This window comes from Lontra canadensis, unplaced genomic scaffold (assembly GCF_010015895.1).
Source record: "Lontra canadensis isolate GAN:19392208 unplaced genomic scaffold, GSC_riverotter_1.0 scaffold27, whole genome shotgun sequence".
NCBI classification, from domain to species: domain Eukaryota; kingdom Metazoa; phylum Chordata; class Mammalia; order Carnivora; family Mustelidae; genus Lontra; species Lontra canadensis.
Genome location: NW_022631021.1, coordinates 7586243 through 7610756, shown reverse-complemented (window position 1 = coordinate 7610756; position 24514 = coordinate 7586243). Strand labels below are relative to the sequence as shown.

The 24514-nt window shown below is 32.8% G+C and overlaps 1 protein-coding gene across 4 annotated transcripts in view; it reads left to right on the top strand.

Moving 5' to 3' along the window:
• ADGRB3 (adhesion G protein-coupled receptor B3) overlaps positions 1–24514 on the top strand; it is a 721557-nt gene that overhangs the window by 270199 nt on the left and 426844 nt on the right. For all 4 annotated transcript variants that reach the window (XM_032864447.1, XM_032864448.1, XM_032864444.1 and 1 more), the window contains 3 exons: positions 8030–8140; positions 13996–14157; positions 20117–20281. In XM_032864447.1, the coding sequence (XP_032720338.1) occupies positions 8030–8140; positions 13996–14157; positions 20117–20281 (438 nt within the window). The remainder of the gene's footprint in view (positions 1–8029; positions 8141–13995; positions 14158–20116; positions 20282–24514) is intronic.

The following is a 24514-nucleotide window of genomic DNA, read 5'->3' as shown; positions in this document are numbered from 1 at the left end:
GAGATAGTCCATATGTTCATGGGCCAATTTCTGACCTGAGAAAAAAAAAAGGTAATTTTAGAGCTTAAAAAGACTTTAGGAATCATGTTCCCAGAGTTCCCTTTTGCAAGAAGAGCAAACAGGCCAAGAGAACTTAAGGCTTGATGCTCTGAAATTAGAGCTGCGCCTGCCAGTTGCCCATTGATTTGTCCATTCTCTATATTCAGCATTAGCCTACATTTTAGTTAAAATTGTCTTTAGGTATGTGAAGCCCTGCTTTGAAGAAGCTAAACATTTTTAGTTCTCTATCGAATGTCACGTGGGCTTCAATACTAATAATGATAACTTACAGAAGCAAGTTTGAATGTATGTTCACTGATTTTGAGGATAATTAAATTCAAAACTAGAGAGCAATAATTTTCTTAAGATGTCTAAGTGAATACATGATTATATATATATAATATGACATACATAATATAATATATACAAAGGTAGCATCTATCAAAAATATCATACTAAAATGTCTCATTTTTTTTAAGCATAGATTTCCTTATAAAAGACTTTTCCTATAAACTTTTTGGGACACTGAAAATTGCTCTCGTTGCCAACAGTTTGAACCCAGTGGTCCAAAGATGTATTCAGCCTGCAGTAAGCTATGACTGGCCAGTGTTTTGTGGGTGGTTCTATTTCTTTATCTAGTGGGGGTACCCCCATCCACCTGCCCACCCAAGCTAGGAGCTTCCAGTAAGCTATCCATCAAACCTTCCTCTCAATCTGGTCACAGTCTTATATGGGCAATTGCAATAGCTTCCTCATAGTTTATACTGTCCTAATTTTGTTCCCCACAGTCGCTCTGGATTCCTCAATTAAGTTATCTAAAATTCAAATCAAACCATGTTTCCTTGCTTATTGCTTAAACCCCTACAAATATTTCACATTTAGTGCAATAGAGATACATTCCAGGGTTCTTAGTAAGGCGTAAGGGAGGTTTCTGAATATCTTTATTCAGAAATCCCTCCAGGAATATCTCTTCAGGAATATCTCTTGTCCCTCTTCTTCACACTTTATCTTCCATTAATAATAATAACTTACGGTACTAAACCCTGAATACCCAGCTGCCTCAGTTCTCCCTATCCCCTACGACACATTTCTTAAGTTCTTAAATCATTGTTGGCGCCAGTTTCCCTTCAGAAAAATTTGGCTTCGCATCACTAGGTGACTCATTCATTTTTGTCCTTCCAGGGAAGCCTGAAAGACAAGTCTTTTGTCATTTCCAAAGCAGCCTTCCCTACTATTTGGAAATCCCTACAGAGTCTACTCTGCCCACACAGGATCACTGTACATGTCAGAGAGCTTGGCAGGAAAGCAACCAAGCTCTGTTCTTGTTAAGAAAATAAAGATATATTTATCCAGGGACAATCTAGTTTACCTTCTTATATGTTAGATTTCCTAGGATCTTTGGGGGGCCACTCTAGCAATAGGATAATTCAAACCTTATACTGTAAGAGGTTTAGTCCTCTGCCAGAGGTGTGAAAGCTCACAGTAAAGCATCTTATTTTGCCACCGATATGCTAGTGTGTTAAATTCTAACACCGGTCAATAAGAAACACATTCAGCTACTAGTTGACTATTAGAAGTAGAATTGCATTTATCATTTATGTGTTTCTGCATTTATTTTCCTTATTACCAACAAATAAGATATTTTTCAAGCAAATCATTACTGGTAGTTTATAAAAATTCAATAGTTACCTCAAAAAGAGATGAGGTCATAAAATGCAATTGGCTAATGTATAAGAAATATTAACAAATAATTCCTACATGATTACACACATTGATGATTTCTTACATGAAACGGCGCATCCAATTTACTAACGTTTCCCAGAAGGGTGACAAAATCAGAATAAAAATGATGATTTAAGGGTTTATACCCTAAATTTCTTGGAATTATTCTAAATAAGTTGTTTTGTTATATAGTTTTCATGTACATATTTGAGGAGATCTAAAAATAAATCCATCATTATATGTAATTATTTCAATGTTCCTATTTTGAATAAAGGTAAATTAAAATATAACATCATTGTCAAAGAAAATATGCACTAGGTATGCTTGAAAATTGCTTCTACAATATATATTATGTTTTGTAACTTAACAACTTAATTGAAAACTGAAAACTCCTGAACATTTTAAATTTTCTATAAACATATTAGCAGTATGCCCTTTGACAATTCCCTGTTTTGTCCACTTTTAGAAGTGTCATAAAATTACCCATCTACTTAACAGAGTATGCCAACTACCTAATAAAATTATTTCTGTGGGAGTATTTTGAAAAACAAGATTCTACTTTGTTATTGTAAGAAAGAGCCTCTTGGTTCCTATAACCAGGTATCTAACTATAGCAATGGAACTGAGAAATAATTTGAAGGAAAGAATATTAATTATCCCCTTAAATATTAATGATGGATTTCTCTGATTTCTAATGTTTCTTAATATGTCTTAATTTATTTCATTATAAAAACTTCTTATTCAGCTTTCTCAAAAATTATTTTAAATATTTCCTGATATTTCCTTTTTATTATTTAAATTCAATTAGCCAACATATTTCCTGGTATCTAGTTCTTAATTTCTTATCTAGTTCTCATTCTTGAATTCTTTGGAAATTATCTTTTATCCACATATTCTATCCTTGTTTGGTTCTTGGGGAAAATGAAATTAGTATATTTATAATCAATAGTATTTTTAACCAGTGTCCTTCAGGATTTCAACTAATGATGTCTAATTTTAATATTCTTTGTTTCTAACATCCTTGCCAGTCTAGAAATGTTTTTGATATTACAGATTGTAGTCTTTCCCCAACATTTCTATCTTTTCATAAAGCACCTGACTCTGTAGGCACTCAAATAGCTGTTGAATGAGAGAATATAATTTTGAAGTCTGATCAAAGATCACAAAACATTTTTTAAAAACTCAGAAAACAGAAAGATACCGTAGTGACTGATAATCTGGACTGCTCTTCACTATCTAAATGCCTCCCAGCTATGATATGCACCAAAAATGTGGATACAAAACAATTGTGACAACTCCATTTGCAAAAACTGTAAAAATGAATGAACACATTTAGTAACTCATGCTTCTGACAAAATACAAACTTGGAATGCTTTAAATATAATAATCTTATTTTATAAAAATGTCTGGTTGCTTCTTAACAGACTTTATTTGTCTATACCACCATAATCCAGCCAGATGATAGAATCTTTCTTGTGCCAACCAGTTATACATTTAATATCCTTACTTGTTATGCTATGACGAATGAATGTCACTTCAAATGTCCAGTTGCATGGCTGAAAAGTTTTATTTTCTCTTTGAGACACATTAGCAAGCCATTCTAGTTAAGGGTGATATTTAGGAAGTTAATATAAAAACTGGGTTTTGAGTGGAGCTTCATATTTTGATTAAAATAAATAATTTTATATATACTAAATGTTTGGATTTCCATGGACTATGAACTTCAGAATAGCGGAGACTATTTTTCATTTATCTTTGTAACTTTAGTGCCTAACATGTAAGTAATTCCTCAATGTTTACTGACAAAACTTAAGCTTTGTTTTTAAGGCATTAAACTTTTTTTAGGTTAGTGAGATTTAAGTTTCTTTTTTAAAAAAGGTAATATTGCAATTATTTAAATAATAACCTAAATATGTTTAATGGATAAAGAAATGCTGAGCATCATGATCATACATGACTACCTTTCAAGTACTTAACTAAAAACTTTATTTTTTTTCCCCATCAAACTGTTCACCAAGCAAGTTTAAGAAAGGGTTCTAGGAATCTAGAAAGTTGCATTTCAGAGAAGCAACTCTTAACATGAACGGTATTTATAAAATACATAAATAATGAATCCCAGCTAGGTACAAAGCAGGAAGTGATTTTAAAACTCATAAGGCATATTTCCTTCTCAAAGAAGTTTATAACCTAGTACAAGGAATAAAACAATCTGAAAATTAAAATGAAAGTCCATTACTACAAAACGTGAAATAGAAATTTAGAAAGACAGCCTAATTATGATTGGTTGATAATTCAGGGAGTGAGACATGGGGAGGTGTTTTACCGCAGGCATGGATAGAAAAATGGGTATTTCATACAGAGAAAGATAATAGAAATGGTGCAGTGGTTTGACCATCTCCAAGACAAAGAGTAGTCCGGGTTGATGATAGAATGTAAGTAAGGTGAGAAGTCATTGAGAAGCAGTCATGGCCAGGCTAGGGTGGTTTCTATGGAAATTCCAAGGAAAGTTAGTTAACAAGTAAAATTAGTATTTATATCGCAAAACAGATTGCAGTAATAACTTATCAGATAATCTGATGTACCACTTGCCTGCACATTGAAAAGTAAACACTTGGTAAAATAGCAAATGGATGTGTGTATGTTTTCATTTATTGATGACTGTGATTTCATGTTATTATAACTCTTGATTTCCAGACAAAAACTTCACAACTAGCTGCTGACTGTCAAGAGTCAGTTTTCAAGTCTATTTGTTTCTTAATGATCCTCTTATATATTTCTGGCTGGGGGAAGAGAAGACATAAAACTATTCTTAAGATAGCAAGTTTTCAAAATGTAGCTTTCTTTCATGTAGCTTTGAGTAAGTCTTACTTCCAGAGACTACTAGTTTTTTATTAAGAAGCACATTGAAAGATTGTATGAGAAAAATGTGCCTAAATATGAAAGTCATCGGCAGTCATTTGAGTTTTATACATGCATACAGTTATTTACCCACCACTTCATTGATACCATCAATATAAATATATAGGAAATAACCCTGTATTTTCATAAGCCATGTACTGTATTTACATACACAATATTATGCTGCACATTCCTTCATTTGATCTCATAACTTGCTTTTCATTGCTTACACAAAACAGATCATCTTTTTATTTGGTTATGCTATTTTCCTTGTGTAACTAATGTAGTATATTATCTTTGCCAACTCAGAATCATATGAGTATAAATCAACAACCCATGAAAGACTTTTATTATCCAGAGAGCATGATATACTTAAGGTTTACCTCAACCCACACTCACCACAGAAGAAAATGATAGCAAAACTAATACCTTGTTTTTTTTTCTAAGTTTGGATGATCCAGCTGGCCTTTATTTTCACTAGAAGAAAAGAAAATCAAATCATCATGAAAAGGAGCACTCATGTTTTGAAAATATCTCATTGTGACATATGGATGGAACAAAACATTTGTTATTAAATCTTACCACTGACAACAACCCTAAAACAAAGATGTATTTTTTTTTTCAAACACTTGGCACATAAACATTAGCAAAAGAAACTCACTTGGTTAGATAATAGTTTACATGATTCACTTACAAATTCAGATTGTTTTAGGTCAGAAACAATAGGTCTGGAACATTAAAAAAATACCACCATAGTGTTGTTTTTCCACCTGAGAAAAAGAAATAAATAGCATGTCTTCTGCCTTACAGGGAATTTAGTTATATCAAACCATCCTATTAGTTCTCATGTTTTAAAAGTAGTTTTCCAGATGAATTATATTGACAGAAATAATCAAAATTTTCATTTGAAACTTTCAGTTATACAAAAATACATAATCAAGGTAATAGATGATTAAAGAATTTCTTCTTAAATACTGTAACCGAGTGTTAAGTATCCCAGTATTAAGTAGCAGCTACTAATGTTCACATAACATTGATTTTTGATGATGAGTAGAATTGAGTAGAAGTGACTCCAGTGAAGAATACTGAAATTTAATTTGTATCATACCTGTTTGAGAGATTTAAATCACATTCCAGCTAATAATATAAAATAGTTCACAGAGATGCTAATATCTGCTTTTAAGATAAGTACTTTACTTGTGTTTAAACTTCAGAAATCATTAAAAATTTAATATGACACTCTTAAAATTATTTCAGCAGTGTCCACCAACATACTCGGACCTGTAAATTTCAAGATTATAGTCCTCATACGAATAAATTACCTATTCTTAGAAAACAGATTATAGGCTATTTTCATGCTGTCATTGACTTGAAGAATTGTCTTCTTCTAGAACAGGTAATAAAGTTACTTACTAAAAGAAGTTGTAAGGAAAAATTCAAAAGCAGCAGCAGCAGAAAAAAAAAAGTTGTAGGCATAGAAAAAAAATTTTTTTGAATATTCTTTTCCCTCCCGGTGCCAAAGCTTTGTTAATGTGACCATTAAAGCCTGCAACTTATTTATGCATACATGTACTCTGACTTAAATGTTCTAAGGGCTAGACATGCACACAAACACAATTTAAATGATAAATTCAAGAGGACTGAAGGTAAAACATAATGTTAATAAAAATTACTACTGAATTTCTTTTGCTGTTTCAGATCCCCAAAATTTTCCGTTATATATAATATTTTAAAATACTGGGTAGTATATAAGAGTCTAGATATAAACTTTCTAAGCAGTCAATTTCCAAAATCATTAAATGATATGTGATTATCGGATGCTTCTTATTAGCATAATGAAATATAGTTTAGGCAGCATACATAAATGAATGGAATGAGAGGATGTTGGCGGCAATGGAAAATAATGATGGATTTTACAAGATTAAGCCAACTGACATTTTATGAAAATTTCCATTTCCTGCCTTGGATTTTTATCTAAACTGACAAAAACAAACACACATTTAGTTTTCTCAGATTTCTCTTGGGATGTTCTCTTGGGTAGAATATCTGGAAAGAATTTCTGACAAATCAATCTGTCAGGTGCCACACTTTAATTTTTATGTGAGAACTCACCAGGATGGACAAAAATGTTTGCTATAGTCTTTCCTCCTTACGTAAAATAAAAATGTGGGTAGACTTAGTGCTTACAAAACACACTGCTCAATTGCACAAAGTACGTTGTATTGTTTTAGAAGAAGCCTAAAGATTAATTGGAAAAGGTAGCATTATACATTCCCAAATATTGATGTTGGTTCTGGCAATATATCTGTACTATCATTAGAACATGTTTTACTCAATCATCTTTGTCTTGTATCCAAGTCCTGGTCTTAAGGGCCCAGCAATTGCCTTGATGTAATAGAAACACTGTGATAGCCTGCCCCTCAGGAATCCCCTTCCTCCCACACTCCCTCCCTCCCCTGAGCCAGACTCAACAACTATCCCATAAATTTGGCTTTTGTCTTATTAAAACAGCACTGCTTTACAGCAATAGTGTCAGAAGCATGGAACTCTTGCAGAATTCCAAGCATATGAATTTTTCAAAAATATATTACATGGAGTCTGTTTTTTGTTCAACTTATTTTTTCCTCTTCCCCATTGTCACTGAGTTAGGCCCAGATATTTTTTTTCTTTCATAGGAAGTAGAACATTAAAGGATGAAATAACAGAAACCTGGAGCCATTCCTTTTTCAAACAGAACTTTTAAAAGAGGAAACACTGTCTTACATGTGGTTAGAAAAGGGATGAGCAACTATTTGGACATAAGGCAGGAGAGAATTAGAATCACTTCAGTATCTATGAGCTTTCAAAGGACACTAAGATCAACCCCATCTTTGGATAAATACTCCATTAAGTGAATGTTTGTTTACATTAGGAAAGCCAGGTTACAGGATTATTCATTCATTCCTCAAGAGTAAGTGTTGAAAACCTCAGGGTGGGGGTGGGGGGCGGTTACTACTCAGAGAGCAAGGGGGTATTATACAGTCAGGATTCTCTCTCTGAAAAACAACAGTTAACACTGTGGTTGTATTTTTTCTGATGTATTGCTTGGAAACATTCAGAAAAGCGTACACTATTTGTTAATTAAGCTGACTTAAAACCTGATGTGTTATTCTATCAACTGTTACTGTTTCTTGAAACCTTGCTCTTGTTTATAGATTTTTTTTTGACTTGAGTTTAGAAATATTCCAAGTAGATCAACCTCGAAAATTTAGAACTGTAAATTTAATCAGTAACTTCTAGGTATATGTAGGAACATATTGCATGAGACAGTAATGTAATTTGTGAGAAATGTCTACACACAAGCTTTCATATACCTTTATTCTGTCTTTAGAATTTGGAATGATGGGAGATCATACAATTAAAAGTCAGCGACCTCGATCTGTTCATGAAAAAAGGGTCCCTCAGGAACAAGCTGATGCTGCTAAATTTATGGCACAAACTGGTAATACGTTAGTTACATTTTTCTATTTATTGTTGTTAATTTAATGAAACCACTGCATGTTTTCATAATCTTTTGCTGCACATTTGTCAGTTTTTGGAGCTGATATTTTTTTGAGCCATTTTTTTTTTTCGTCACCAGTTAAAGTCCATAAATGAAGTAGCTTTGAGTTGAAAAGTGCACCAAAAAAATGTGTGAGATTTATGCTGTTTTCAGTATGGGATATTTAGGATTTACATATTATTATTTACTCATGTCAATTAACTTCTTAACATGTATCCTTAAACTTTTAAAGAAAGTCAACAGTTATTTCATCAATAATTGGTTATTGTAGGACTTTTCAGAACTAGAATTTTAAATAGGACTTTAAATGATGAAATTTAACTTAGCAATAGATGTCGAGTGACATTTTTTCAAATGTCCTACATCATATAAATATTAAATGTTAAAATGTATGGAAATTAGAAACTTTTTTCAGAATTTATTTTTTTATTTGAAAAGAGAGTTTTGCTGTATAAGCTTAATAATAAAAAATTGATAGTCTTTATTAGTAAGCCATAAATACATTCTAAACAATTAAATATCAACAAAAATCACTTTCTGGTTTGTAAAATTTTTAATCCTAAACTAATTAGATTACTTTCAAATACCTCCCTTGGGGGGGGAAATATATATATATAGCATAATTAAATGCATTCATATGTTGGTTCATCATAATAAATGGGCTGTAATTCCATCTGTTTACATTGCATGTAGTACATTCTTAGATGAAAATGTATTTTAACTGTGTCGTGAACATTTTTAGCTGTCACTTTTATTTCAGGAAATTGCAAACTAACAGTTTTATCTATGTCTTTATAAAGTTTTATACATTCCAATCTGGATGATCTGTTTTACCATTAATACTGAAGTTTCAAATACTTGACCAGCTTTTTGATATGATGATGACTGATTTTGATGAAATTCTCTTGAAAAATATTCCTTTAGTTATATTTTCTTATGCTATTTATTATGAACATTAAATTTGAATCTACAACTTAAAAATGTAAATATTCTTAATGGATTGTGCTCTTGGTAATGGGTGAGTAGTAGAGTTTAACACATTAGTTGTAAGTAGGTCAAAGAATTCTTCAGAACAGGAAGAACGTTTACAATAAATTCTACCTTAAGGACATATTTTTAGCTTATTTTAATATATATGTTGCAGCCAGACCCAGAAATGAAGAAAACTTGCTTATCTGGATTGCTTTTGATGCAGCTTCTTACTTAACAAAAGGTGACATATTTTTGGTATTTGCTCGAACAGGTCCAAAAGTGCATTGCGAGGGTCAGGTAAATTTTAAAATTATTAAATGTATTTTTCTCCCTTTCACGGAGCAAAAAGTCTCAAGCACTGACCAGAGATTAGGGAGTATTAGACTCTAACTAGAGGCATAGGGCATGGGCTGATGACTCAGCCTCTTCCTGGTGCCATCTCACAGGGGCATTTCTGCAAGATTATAGATGTTCTTCCTTTTTGCACAAGAGGTGGCAGTCACTGGCTTGCTGAAATTTATTAAAAATGGGGTCATTTGGGAGTGAAATGGTGAGCCACGTTTTTAAATTCCCAATAATATGGTAAAATTAGTTGATGCATAAATATGCAGTTTGGCCAGTAGATTTTATATAAATTCAGTTTTTGCCTATTACATAAACCAAGAGAATTCAGTTCTTAGCCAAAACCTTTTTTGCAGATTCAAATCACAAAGAACATGATGTTTTCTTAATAGAAATTACTATCTTATCTTTTCATTTACTTGTTCCTTTTCAAACATTGTTTTATATCTAAAATATAATAACACATGATTTGGTAAAGTAGATGAAACACTTGTTAAATAGATCCATGAGGCGCATTAAAACCGTTTCCTTATATTGTTAACAATACTTTAGAAAAGGCAATGAAAAATTAAAGTTCCGAAAAATCCAATCTTGGATTGATGCATAATAAATACTTATTATTTTATTTTAAAGAAAAATAGGTAAATATAAAAACACATATAATATTATTTTAAAATTAGATTACTACAATACTGATAGAAGACTGGGAAACTGAATGATTTTAAATAATTTTTAAAATATATAATTTGACACTAAGCAACTAAACAGAGAGAGGCTGTTTTTTTCCCTTCAATACTTTCTGAAATTATACTTTCTTTAGGTGTTAAGGTAGTTAGTTTGAATAAGTGCAGTAAGTAACAAAATCTTACAAAAGTCAAGGTTTATTTATAAAACTTTTCTGTTGGTCTTTCAAACCAGGAAACTTGTGTTACAAATAAACAATGATAATATTTGTTAACATTAATTTGAGAATGAAGAAAAATGCAATAGAGGTAAAATTGAATGAGGAAGACATTAAAATATATATTTTATATTAGTCATGAGGGAAAATGATGCAAAACCTATAAACCTTTATAATTAAGAATTACTTCTCAAAATGAATAACCTGGCCTCTTCAACCAATATGATTAGTAAATCCTGTATCTGAAAAGCAAGCTTTCTATAAATAATAACATGTGGACATTGTTTTTAAAAGAGTAACATTTGGTAAAATAATGTTACTTTACCAAAATAACTTAATCATTTTGGTTAGTCCAATAATTGAGGTAAGCTAGTTTAAATATAACTGAATAGGCTATCTCCAATAGCCTAGAACACAATTTATATTTATGGAAGAAAATGAAATGAAGTGATAAGATACAGATATTTAATATAGACATCCAAATTAAATACCAAAAGATGGGTTAAGACAATTTAATTGCACTTACTTGTGCTTTTTAAAATCATAGTCATCAAATGATCTTATAAACATGTTTAGGAAAGTGCTCCTGTATTCCAGTGGGGAAAATAGCCTATATTAGTAAAGGATAGCATGTTATCTAAAACAGAAATAAAAAATTAAAAATATGTTTCTAATTTAATGATTTTAACATACTAGCAAAAATTTATATCAATATATTTTGTAATTTAAAATGCAGTCTTATATATTATCTCATTTAATCCTCACATGTGCATTTTGAGGTAGATGTATTACCCAATTTGTTGAGAGGTTCAGAGAAATAAAGTGACTTCCTCAAGGTCACAGAACTAATATTCAGTAGCTTCCCATCCAACACAGGTCCTCTGACTTTAATTACAGTGCTTTTCCAGTCCTCTTTCATGTTTCATGTCAGGATAAAGAGCCTTAATAGTGCCTTAGATACTTCAGTGTTCCATACCATGTTTTATGTGCCTTCTCTGTTACAAGCTAAGGAACCAGAGTAGTTTGTGCTATCACCAAAGACACATATATTAAAAATAGTACACTTTGTATTATACTTAGCTATTTTAATGTCAGTGAGTTTTTAAAAATATATATATGTCTTTCTTATAAAGTATATGAGGTATTTCTCATAGTTACCCAAACTGCTGGACCAGAATAGTCTTCACACTTTTTGGAATGAAGAAGTGTCAGCATGGAAATCACAACTAGTTAGTGGAAATATCACTTGAAACTATACCATTTGAAATCTAATGAGGTCATTTCGGTAGGTAGGCTGATATTTGAATGACAAATTTTGATTCACAATGTGAAAGCCAATATGTATTTTATTCATTTATTTATTTTGTTTTTGATCAAGAAAATGAACCATCAATTTGAACGAGTGAAGGTGGCCAATTTATGATATATGCTCAGAAGCAACCCAGATTTTCAAATATTTGTACAGAAATACATTTAAAAATGGATCTTGATCCTGATTCATTGCTCAATTTAATAAAAACATTTTAATGCCATCATAACAAGGCAGGGTAAGAGAAGGAATACTTTTGTGGAAAAATACAACAATTTTATGCATAACCTTTATCATTTTACTTATAGAGTTCACATTGTTCAAGGTTTTTTAGCTCTTAATTAATAACATACAACATAATATTTCTACTTCACTTACTCTCATCACAACACAGGTTGAATATCAAAAGAAAAAGATTTGCATTATATTTTTCTTAACTTTACTCTTAAATTCTTCATCCCTAAATATTTATGTTCATATATACATATATGTGTGGATATTTTTTAACCATTGCCATATTATTGGGTTCCAGAATAATGATTTTTAATTTTTAGAGTATTCTTTAATGTAAAAGAACAAATTATGAGACCTGCCTTTAAATATTATTCAAATGGTCATCCATTATTATAAAGTAGTTAAGTATAAATTGGTGAAGACAAAAAAAACTAAAATAATCAGGGTCATCTATAGAGGACTTTCAGGACAAACACTGATCCAACATTAAAAAAAAGTCCTATTTGATGTAATTCATCAATCCGAGTTCCCACTGTCTGTGCCCTTATGATATGTATCTAATCATAAATGCCTTATAATCTATGCCTAGGTGCATAACACCGACCAATATAAGAGCGAATCTTTATAATGGTGCTACCCAAATTGTAGTTGGTAAACCTATGCCTATCTGTGAACTCATTTTCCCGGGACCCTGAGGAGATAAGAGGCTTATACCAGAATGTAAATTCAACTACTTAATCAAGCACATGTTTTATTTCAGCTAACTTTTTTGTTTGTCTGTTTGGAAAAAAGAAATTCTCAGTGAAGAAATCAGCAAGTTGAGTTTACATTCTGGTCCAACCTCCTTCTGTCCTGGAGTACCAGTCTATGGACCAGCTGTCTTGAGCAGCACTACAAGTAATTTCTATGTCATTTACTAACCTTTCCAAAGAAAAAAAGACATGGACAAATAAATTATCATATTCTATTTTTTGAATGATAACTCAAAGGCAAATTCTAAGCAGAACTTATAAAATATAAACTATTCCTTGGTTTTACAGTCAGTGATACAAAGTATTCAGAAACACTTCACCTGCAAACCTTTCCCACAACGAAATAACTAACATAAGTTCTTCCCTGCCAGCAGGTAAATGCCCCAATTTTGTATTTGGGAAAAAACAACTGCAAGTTTTCAAATCAGTGTTAAAAATCTATCCCGAACCTGATGTCAACAGAATCAGAAATCCATTGCGATGGTCTTAGGAATTCTTGACTTTAAGTCTTTTTTTGGACATGACTTAGCTAATAATAGAAACTAGATGTAATTTTAGTGTGATGCTTTCTTTAAGAAAATTAATGAATTCAGACATTCAATTTGCTTTCTAGGGCCCTATTTTGAATAAATTAATAGAAACCATAGAGAAAGTTTCCTTCCTTTTGAGTAAAACTCCTCTACATCATCAGGAAAATTGTGAGCAACAGGTTTCTAAACAAATCATCACAAAATAAATAGCTGTCATAGGATGAAAAAGTAAGAATTGCACTAGAAATAAATTATAAATGTCCGTGTTTAACACAATAAAAATTAGATATGCCCTAACTCCCACCTCATCCAGCATTAGAAAGGAGGCTGCTTGCAGTGAAGGATTAGGGAAGAATACATCCATATGTTCCCACTCCCTGAAGCCAGAGTACATTTAGCAATACATTTTGCTTCCTCTCCCACCCAAAGGACAAAGCCTTAGATTGGCTTGAAGAAGATCCCTTCAGCAATCGTTGTTGAAAAATGCTGACTGGTCCCCTGGTGTGTGTAGCACAGTGGCTTTGTGAAGAGTAGTTTTGCTAACAAGGTTATAACAAACTTGGACCTTGCATCAGTGTCATATGTATCTCCCTTTATATATATTTTTCGCTGAAATGTTTTCTTGTACCTTTTGATGTGATGTCATATTTTTACATTTAAACTATTCCTGCATGTCATAATGTCAGTTTGGTATGATGCTTAGTAGATGAATATTCAAAGCGGTATTTCATGTTTATTTGTTGTCTTGCACACAGGTGAATCTGGTGTGGAAGAGTGGTCCCAGTGGAGCACATGCTCAGTTACTTGTGGTCAAGGGTCGCAGGTGCGAACCAGAACTTGTGTATCACCTTACGGGACACACTGCAGCGGCCCATTAAGAGAATCAAGGGTTTGCAATAACACTGCCCTCTGTCCAGGTAGTGTTAGCAGCAACTACAACTGTGGATGTTATTGAATTGTGTCATGCTACGCATTTGGAAAGATTTGTTATGTTCATATGAACTGGGTATAGACATTTTAATTAAAGTGGATAAGTTTAACTTGTATTCAGCTGTGGAATTTTATCATACATGTGATGATTTCTGCTTTCAGAGCAGTCAGGAAATTATGTAAGTGACTCTCCTACCCATGGCAACTATACGCTTGGAATTTCTGTATCTGCATCTAATAAGATTCTAAGAGCTTTCCTTGTTTCAGGTGGCAAAAATGACCAATTGAATATTTGAGGAAATGTAACCTGCAGGCATACTGGAAATGTGATCTGTATCCATTGTTTAAGGCAGTAGTTGATACAGTTTTTAAAGCAGTCAGCTGTTTTTCTATTACTTATTTGGCTCTATCAGAGAAAATAGTTCCCCTGACCAAAGGACGTTCTGTTAATTTATTTTATTCAGGTGACTGTCCTTATCCAAGCTATCCACTGCATTGTAAACTTCAAAGTCTTTATAGGGGGAAAAAAATCTTCAATGTTAAACAGAGCATAGCCCGGTAGCTTGCCCAGGGGGGGGTGAGCTTTTCCAGATGACATTAACATTTTGTTCTCATTTGAGGCCCACATGCATGTTATAGGCATCTCCCCTTGAATTACTGACTTTCATGTAAAAATGAGTACAAAAAGGAATTTGGGCTTTCTTTCACGAAGTCCAAAGCACATGATATTGTGAATCTCCTGGTTTATATTTTTGTTCAACTATTTGGTGGATGGGCCATGGTCAAAACATATTGACCATTGCAATTGACACTGAACTTGCATCCACTAGAGGCCTCCAAAACGGGGTGGGCAACAAGAGAAGGATAGGCACTGCAGCAGGCTTTCATCTGCTACACTGTGGGTAAAAGTTTTCTGATGACTTCCATTTCCAGAGATGGCTGATTTTGCAGTTGCTAAAAGTAAGATTTGAGAGTGGGTGGCATGGGGGAAGGGCAGGGATAGTCCCAATTTCGCAGCAGAATGAGCAAGGGCAAACCACTAAAAGACAGTCTGGAGGAGTTGTTGTTAAATGGGTACAGGGTTTTGATTTGCAAAATGAGTAAGTTCTGGAGACCTGTTTTACAACAATGGGAATGTATTTAACACTACTGAATTGTATACTTAAAATAGTTTAGATGATAAGTTTTCTGTTATGTATTTTTTTTGTCACAATAAAAGAAAAGACAATCTGGAAGAAACAAGAGGGAAAGGAAATGGTGGGCAGAATGAGGAGAGCTGATGCATGAGATGGGAAATCCCTTTATGATGGAATTGGGAGATGCAGAGCAGCAGATTCAGGTAGAACTAAAGGCTAAACAGGGCAGAAAACTATGAGGAAGAGAAGACAGAATTAGCAGGAAGCAGCAAAATTTCCAGTGAACACAAGAAAAATCCATGAGAGTCAGTGGAAATTAAACTAGGTGAGAAGGAGCATCAAGTGGAAAAAAAAAAAAAAATCGGGGAATAAGTGCTTACAGAGGTAATGGAAGGGGAGAATAATAAAAAATGATGACAAAACCAGGGGTGGGAGAGCAAACAGACTCTAGGTCTGTTAGGCAAGAAAAAAAAAATGAGCTGAAGGTTTTCGAAATTATCAAATTTCTCAGTTTTGTACCTAAAATGACCTCATGAGTAAATGCTTGTGGATTTTCAGCTAGGTGTGGGAATAGTACATTGTCTCATATTTAAAGCTGGCCCCTAGTTACAGTATCAGAGTTCCTCTTCTGGGCAATGAGAAAAGTGTCAATAGAGAATTAAGCTGTGCTTGATATATACATTTATCTTCTCAGTATCCTCTGAAAAATCAAGTTCCCTTCAACATACGAGGGTAGAGTCTAATGGTAAATGGATTCCCAAGTGGAAGTCTGAGAGGGTGCTAAAGTTTTCTCTGCAATTCTCCATTCAGTGCTTACTTTCCAGCCACTCGTTATCCACAGTTATAGGGCTGACATATGGAAACTTCCATCTTTCTGCCAGGGACTGCTGATTAATCCCTTCACGGACTGCTGATTAATCCCTTCACTGGGCAAGGAGAGCATCTGTAGTGGGACCAGAGTGCTTTCCCTTTCACTCTGTGTCTGATGTTTAGAAAACTGAATAATATTCTGATTGTAAAGTTTTCCTCAATTTCTTAAACCTCCTACCATTATAGCTACTGAAGAAATACATACTAATCATTAGTTCCTCTTCACCTTCATGTACTATAGGTTTGTCTTTCTAAATTTAGTTACATAATACGATAAGAAAAATGTGTCTTTTAATCATTGTTATAGCTCAGTTGTTGAATTGAAGAAAATGGAGAGTTTTGTTGATTTCTTTTTAATTTTCTAAAACTGAACACTAATTTGGCAACTTTGCTATTTTAAAAATATAGAATAAGTATTTCACTATAAGAAGTAGGGTATCTTTTAGATGGTTATTGTATTCATTATGAAATATTTTGTATTCTGTATTTTGTTTAGGTACTTGCCATGCCGATAAATATGTACTTTTAAAAAATATAGTATGTCATGAAAACTGTAACTGAAAGTAATTTTAAAAACTTAAATAGTACCTAAACAGTGTAAATATCTTTCTAAAATAATACTTTAAATTCCCAAGTAGAAAATTAGCTCAGAAATCAATAGCCTAGTTGTCACACTATGGATATTCAAATGTGTTTGGCATTTAATGAATGGAAATGACACAAGGACAAAATGAATGTCAAAGCCACTTTCCATAAAATATATGGAATGATAGAATTTGAGCTTGTATTTATTTGACCTACTAAAGCCTAATCTATAGTGTTATAAATTAGCTGCTTTTCACTTATATTATTCTAATTTCAAAAGAAGGGCTTTCTTAATTAAATTGCATAATAATGTGTTACTTCTAACATGGATCCTAAGACATCCAGCTTTTTGCAGATTGTTGCTTGGACATTATAGTCTCTTCAAAAATTTCTATTACTCAGAGCAGAAGATGATAGAGTTAAATAACAAGTAAATTGAGAAAGTAAAGAGCTACATTAAATTATGTATTTACTGTCCTGGTTTCTGACTTACAGTTTTATGATCTCTTCCAGGGTTTCTCAACCTCGGTTCTATTGACATTTTGACATGGATAAATCTTTGTTGTGGGAGGCTGGCCTGAGCATTCTTGGATGCCAGTAGCGTCCCTCCTTCCCCTGAGCTGTGACAATCAAAAATTTCTCTGGACATTGCCAAATGTCCCCTGGGGGGCAAAATTGCCTCTGGTTGAGAACCACTGGTCTACTCTATATGTGTCCTAATCCCTTAGAAGTTTATTTGGGCTAAGGAATGGTTTGATATATATATATATATATATATATATTTTTTTTTTTTTTTTTTGGTACATGTCACAGTATCCATATCTATATATTTCTTAAGAAAAAAACCTTCCACTTAAAGGAGTTGTTTTATACATCCCAATGTAAATTATAAGGTAATTTGTCTGCTTATTTCAAAATCTGGTAATAATATAATTTGTATATTGTATATTCCTCATTTCATCTTTAGATTGCAGAGAGTAGGGATGTGATAATATAGCTAGTGTCTAAGCAAAGAAGAAAACTATAAAGATGGATTTATTTGATTAAAGTTTCTTGGTTTTATTAAGCACATTTTCCAAATGAACTAGATTCTTTAAAGATTTTCGTAATTTACTGAAAAGTAAAAGAATTTATATAATAATTTGTTGCTAAAATAAAAATATCTTTATTCTTTAAAATAAATCTTATGAATAGCATCTATAAACTTATAAGATATGTGTTATAATTTCCAACTAATTCAATAATATCTACAATAAATTATTAATAATTTTTTAAAGTATTTTTTTAAATTTTTTTAATAAATGATGTGGAGGAGTCATGAAATTTCTGAAATTTCACCATAGAACAATAGAGTGTTAGGGAGAACATACTTTCCAGAGGACTCCAGCTTTATGATTTAACTAAACCACCAAGATTAATCAACATTTCTTTGAGATTAATAGAGAAAAATCTGTCAACTTAGCAGCTTTTTTTCTTTTAAGCTTTGTTCAACGAATACAGAACAGTGTGATTTGATTGAGGAGAAAATTAACAGAATCAGCAATATGATCTATAGACTCTAGGGGAAGAAAAGTTTGTTTTTAAATGGAGAAATCTTGGTAATTTGCAAAAATTGATTAAAGATATGTTTTATATGACAAAATACATTCATATATAATATTTTAAAAATATTTTGCTATCATTGATCATATACACCTATATGTAAATATAAGTATATGCGTTTTTTTTTCCTTAGAGTTGAATATAGATTCATTATTTAATCTTATGCCAGTAGATACAAAGTGGTTTTGGTTTTTCAACCTTAAATGAGAAAAATGTGAACACATTAATTTCTTTCACAAAGAGTGAAGAAGAAATTAATTTTTTTCTATGTAATATTTTAAAAATATATTTTCTAGCAACTTTCTCAGAAACTTGAAGAATTTTTCACTGAGCATTACACAAACGAGGCTAACTTTTTCAATATTTCAGTGTATTTTCACAACCAGTTGGGGCAACTCAATAGCATAAATAGAAGAGAATGGGGTGCCTCATAATTAAGGTATAATATATGTGTTTTTAAAGTAACAACTTGGTTCACACATACACGCAAAACAGTCTAGGTAGACTATCTTTACTCACATAACTCCTCTGACACTTTGTATGGAATCTGCTTACCCCTACCAAAGTTGAGGAGAAAGTGAAATCTTTTTCATCATCCATTCTATATTTCTACTCTCCCTTCTCATTCTAGTGGGTGTCCCATCGGACTTCTGCTCATGAACTTCTAAGAGCATACTAAGACCAGAGGTTCAACATTAAGACAGGAGCTTTTGAGCCAAAGAGCACATTTTGCCCAGCTTCTTTTTATGTGTATTATCCACAGAGTGTTATTCCTTACTATCCCAAATATTAAAAGTTGGGATGAGCTTGGTGATTTGACTGTGACAAAGAAGGGATCTAAACTCTGAACTCTAGTGGACTTTATGCAAAAGATATCAATATGTATGCATAGTGGCTCTTAGGGAGGGAGCACAAATTTTGTTGATATTTCTGATTAGTTTGAACCCATCATAATGGCATAATTGAAGTATTGGTGTACTAAAGTTAGGAATAATCCTAATTAGATCATTTGCTTTCTCTAGAAACTTTTGTTTATTAGGAGGATTTCCAGTGCATCAAGTTATTACAAGAAAAAAAGAAATCTTCTTATTTGCCACTCATTTTAAAAGAGGACAAAGAGGAGAATCTTATGCGAGTAGTAAGAGTTTTTGAAAAGACAGAGTACATAGAGTTTATTCAAAGACAATGACTTTAAACACCCACATTTTTAAAATGGCAGAAATACATTTATTTGCTAAAATGTGAAGCTTATAAGCTATTTAAAATACATACCACTAACTTTCAGATCTTTTTTTTTATTTTTTGACAGCATCGAAGTCGTTAGTCCTGAAATTTTAAGAATTACATTGACCCTTATATATTTAAATGCAAACTTAACTCCAGAAGATCATATCTGTTATAAGAAATTTAGTTTTCTATACTACCTTATAAGTTTATATTACTTGTATTTAAAAAATAACTCGTGGCAATTTTACTATGAGGGAGAGAGCTGCGTTTCCATTAAAAAAGAACACATTTAATGTTTATGACAAATAACTGTTCAAATACAGAAAAAATGCACATGTCATATTGCATTATTTTAATGAATTTTCAAATTAACCTTTGTATTCTTTTGGCAAATAGGAGTGTTAACTGAGCTTTTAAAATATCTTCATACTGTCTATTTGATGATTTTTTTTGTTATAGTTAAGAAAAAAAATCTTTGACTTTACCTCTCTGCTTTTGTTGTTGAAGCTTGTTTGCTTTATTACAGTACATGGAGTTTGGGAGGAGTGGTCACCATGGAGTTTATGTTCATTTACGTGTGGTCGAGGCCAAAGAACAAGAACAAGGTCGTGCACACCTCCTCAGTATGGAGGAAGGCCGTGTGAAGGACCTGAAACACATCATAAGCCTTGTAATATTGCTCTGTGCCCAGGTGAGTATATTCTGCATTTGGTGAACTTTCTATTTGTGTCCTTTGTATGTGGCCCCTGGTACACGTAGGAAATATATGAACACAACCTTTATTCAGTCACAATGGAAAATGTGTCCTTTGGTTACTATTTCTTGCTTAAAACTGGGCACTTATTTGATCTTATCATATGCAGTGGTTTATGATATTTCCTTGACTGAGTACCAAAGCTCACCTTTCTTCGGTTTCTGTAATTTATATTAAGTCTTTCCGCTAAGGTTTTGTCCATATTCAATTTTCACCCCTAGAAAAATTATAAGAAGCCCCAAAGACTTAAGGTTGACTATTGCCTTGATACTATAACTAGAGAGACTGATTTAGAGGCAGTCCTTCTCATTGTGAGTCATTGTCTCACACGCATTCAGTTAAGGAGTGGGGCTTCACCGCGGATCATGTACGGAAATGATAGATATTTGTTAGGAAAACAAACCTTATAGATTTGCTGTTAGATGCATAAGATGGTTAGCTCAGAAATGATATATAACTTCATGTGATTATGAAGACTATATATTTTGTTCATAGAGTATATTTGGAATCCTAAATTTTAGTTTCCTTTTAAATGTTTCAATGCTGTTTTAGCCTGAACTCGATGACTTCACCCATTATTACAGAGAGAAGTCTTTATAATGCTGTTTAGGTTGTTGAAACATTCAAACATAAAATGAATACCTAAAAACTTAAAAACACTGATCTTCAATTCAAGAGGCTTCCAACTTATGAGAGAAAAAACACACAGAAATGACAGAATCTCCTGGGAACTTGCCAAGGCATATTTTAGAGGAAGAGATAGACATGTGTGGGAAATGGGAAAGGCTAGAATGGCAAAGACCAATATAAATAACCATTGATCTACTCCTTGGGAGACTTTTTCATTATCCCATTCTGCATGCAAGCAACATAGCTGAGATCGTGGCAATTCTCTCCAAACATATTATCCAGCTTACATTCAGTCCCATTTGTACTCTCAGTTCCCCAAAGTAATATCCTATGACATGAAGCAATGATTCAGTTTCTCTGGAAATTTTAAGTATCTAAAACATCTTGAGACTGAAAGTCCTCCAAAATGTAGATAACTGACAGTCATCTCACAAGCTTGTTCCCTTTTACTTTGGAGAAAGACTACTAGGTTCCAATATCAGAAATATACATTTAAAGATGTGGTAGTTATATTTACTCCTACAATTTTATGAATTCTATGAATTATGACTATAACTTGTACAATTCAATATTCATGTAATTATGAATATTTGGGAGTCAAAATTATGATCCCTTATTTGCAAATCACTCCCAGAAAATCTATTTATGAAGTCAGTTATGTTCTGTTATTTCTGTCTCTCTATAAGTATACAGACAAGCACATAGACACACACACATATATATATATTAATGCCCTTTCTCCAAAGATTAGGGCAAGCTTATACAAATTTTAGAGTTTTTTTAAATGTTGAGCTGTAACATTTACAAATTCAAATATAGTTCATTCTTATTTGTCCATGGAATGTGAAAAAATAGAAAATGTGGGGAAATGAAAAATAATAGCTAACTATAGAATCTCTTTTAATATATTAGTTTTTATTATTTCTTTTACCTTGGTAAATCCCCATTGGTATAAAGATAAAAATGGCACCGATCAGTTAAAATGTTATCAACCATGTTTCACGTAGTCTATTTTCCATGAACTTTCTAGAAGTAAAATGCCTGGGGGTCAAGAGATAAGGATGCTGAGTTGTTAGAATTCAGATAAGAAAACTCATTTTTCTAAGTTGATATAATTGTTTTATCACTGAAGTAGTAACCACATGTTTTCAAGCTAGTTGTGTTTTAAAGTATTACACTGTCATTGGAATCACTCAGACCATTAGAATTAGGTCTTTCTTTTGTGTAGGTCTTTCTTTAATTTTGGAATTTTATGTTTTATTATTTGTAAAACTGGCCTAGCTCATATTCTCTCATAGGCAGTCATTCTGGATATATATCAGATACTTAATAAATTTACTTTTTTTTTTTTACTATTATTTCCATTCTTGAATTTAGTTGTATCATAAAAGATATAAAACTCTTACCATGTTGTATCCCAATTTCCTTACTATTCCAAAGGGAATTCTAATGGCTAGGATTTAAAAAAAAAGGTTTTATACTTTACCAAACATTTTGACATTATGCTTTTGAAATATGTAATATTTATTTGGTGCAAACATTTGGAATTCTCTTTAAAAATAACTCTCTTATAGCTAGATTCATGTGCCTTCACTATATATAAAAGCATCATCATGTGTCAACAAGTTGAAAGACACTACTGAGAAGAATATATAGGTCCGGATCTCAAGAAATTTGTAATCTCTTTGGAGGATTCATTCAGACATAAGCATGTGAAAAGTTGAATGCAGTTCTGATAAACACGTATAAATACTCCACTTCAGTGAGTGGGGATAATTTGAGAATTCAGTGATTTTAGCCTACATTTATTGTAGCCATCCAACCTGAGATCCCAGGGACATCTTTTTAAGGTGTAAAGCTATGATAGGCAGTATGTCGGTAATGAAGAAAACATGCCAAGACCTATATGCTTGGTTCCCCTTGGCTAGGCCAGTTGTCAAGTGGAGACCAGAGGAGAACAGAAGAAACAATAGAAACAACAAATAGGGTCTCAACTCACCAACTTTACAAGCTCTGACTATGTGCCTTGTGGTGATGGGCAGTGGTATTTCAGGGTGGAATCACGTTGGAACAGCAAAGCAGCATCTAGCATCCTACTTTTAAGAAATATATATAACCACCCTAATGAAGTGGATGCTACGTAGGGCTGATTAAAAAAATAATGAAATATGTTTTATTTATGCAAATTTTGACATCAACAAAGTAGATGACATCCTACTTTCATCAGGTGCTTTCCTTAGTCGATGTCCAACTTTCTCCCACTTCTTTTGAGGTAAGGGAAAACTGTCTGCCTGGGATCCATATAAGGAGAGAGGAAAGAAAAGAAAGGGTATTTCCTAGGAAATGTAGTATTTCCTAGTATGAGTTATCAGTCCCTAATCTGTATCATATCTAAGAACAGGGACCACTGTTGATGGAGGGAGATTGGCGAGAGATATAGAGCAACAAGAGGGATCCACTATGATTCATTCACTAACTATAAACACGTTACCCCATTTTCCTCCTTTATCATCTATACCAATAATTAAATGTGATATTCTGGAAGGGTATGTGTATGTATGTATATGTCCAGTGGTCCTTGTGGTCTGTTTTTCTTATTGCACAAAACTTTGAATTTGTAGCAGTCCATGTTTTCTCTTTTCTCTGAATTTTCATTGCAATCCCTAATCAAACATCAAATTCATCATGGTATTAATTAGTATATGTAAGGAAATTCTCTTTCATTGTCTTTTTATCTCTCTGTGCAACTTTGTACTAATGGTATCCAATACATTACTGTTGAATGGATTTTCTTGATGGACATGTATAAATTTTTAGTTCTCCTCTGCCCAAAAAAATTACAGGACATTTTCTGGGTATATTTAATAATAGATTGATGTGGTATAGTGGAAGCTGGCCTTCCACAAGAAAACACTTATTTAAATTTAGTTATCACCATTTAATACTTGTGTTCCCCCTCTATAGATGGGGACAATAGCATACCCACTTCACAGGACTGTGGGAGGACCGTGTGAGATGCTCTAAGGGAGATAACCTGGTAAACAGCAAACCGTTTATAAGTATCAGTATTATTATTATTATTATTAGGTCAGCATCCTAAAGTCAAAGTCCATTGGGATGACACTTATAGTTGAACAAGTTGTATTCCTTACTCTTGGCATTGAGGGAAAATTAACATAAGAAACTCTGGAGCATCTTGGAAAGAGGGTGTTAGAAAGACTTATTAAGGGTTTAGACTTCTTTTGGGTGACTTCAAGGAGGGTTTTAGGAAGTGGGGCTTTGCTCTGGATTTAAATGTCTGGATGTGGTGGGGGGAATCTATGATTGGGTATTTTAATGAATTATCCAGGAGGAGGGAAACTTGCTGTAATTGGTGAACAAGTGACAGTCACTCTTACTAGCTGAGAGAAGAGAATGTTTGGAACTTTGTGGGTTGTCCTGTGACCATGTTTCATTTTATCTCACTTTATCACAGTCTCAAAGTGACCTCCTCTGTTGTTAATGTTCTCTGTGATGGTTTTAGATCCAACAGGAGATAAC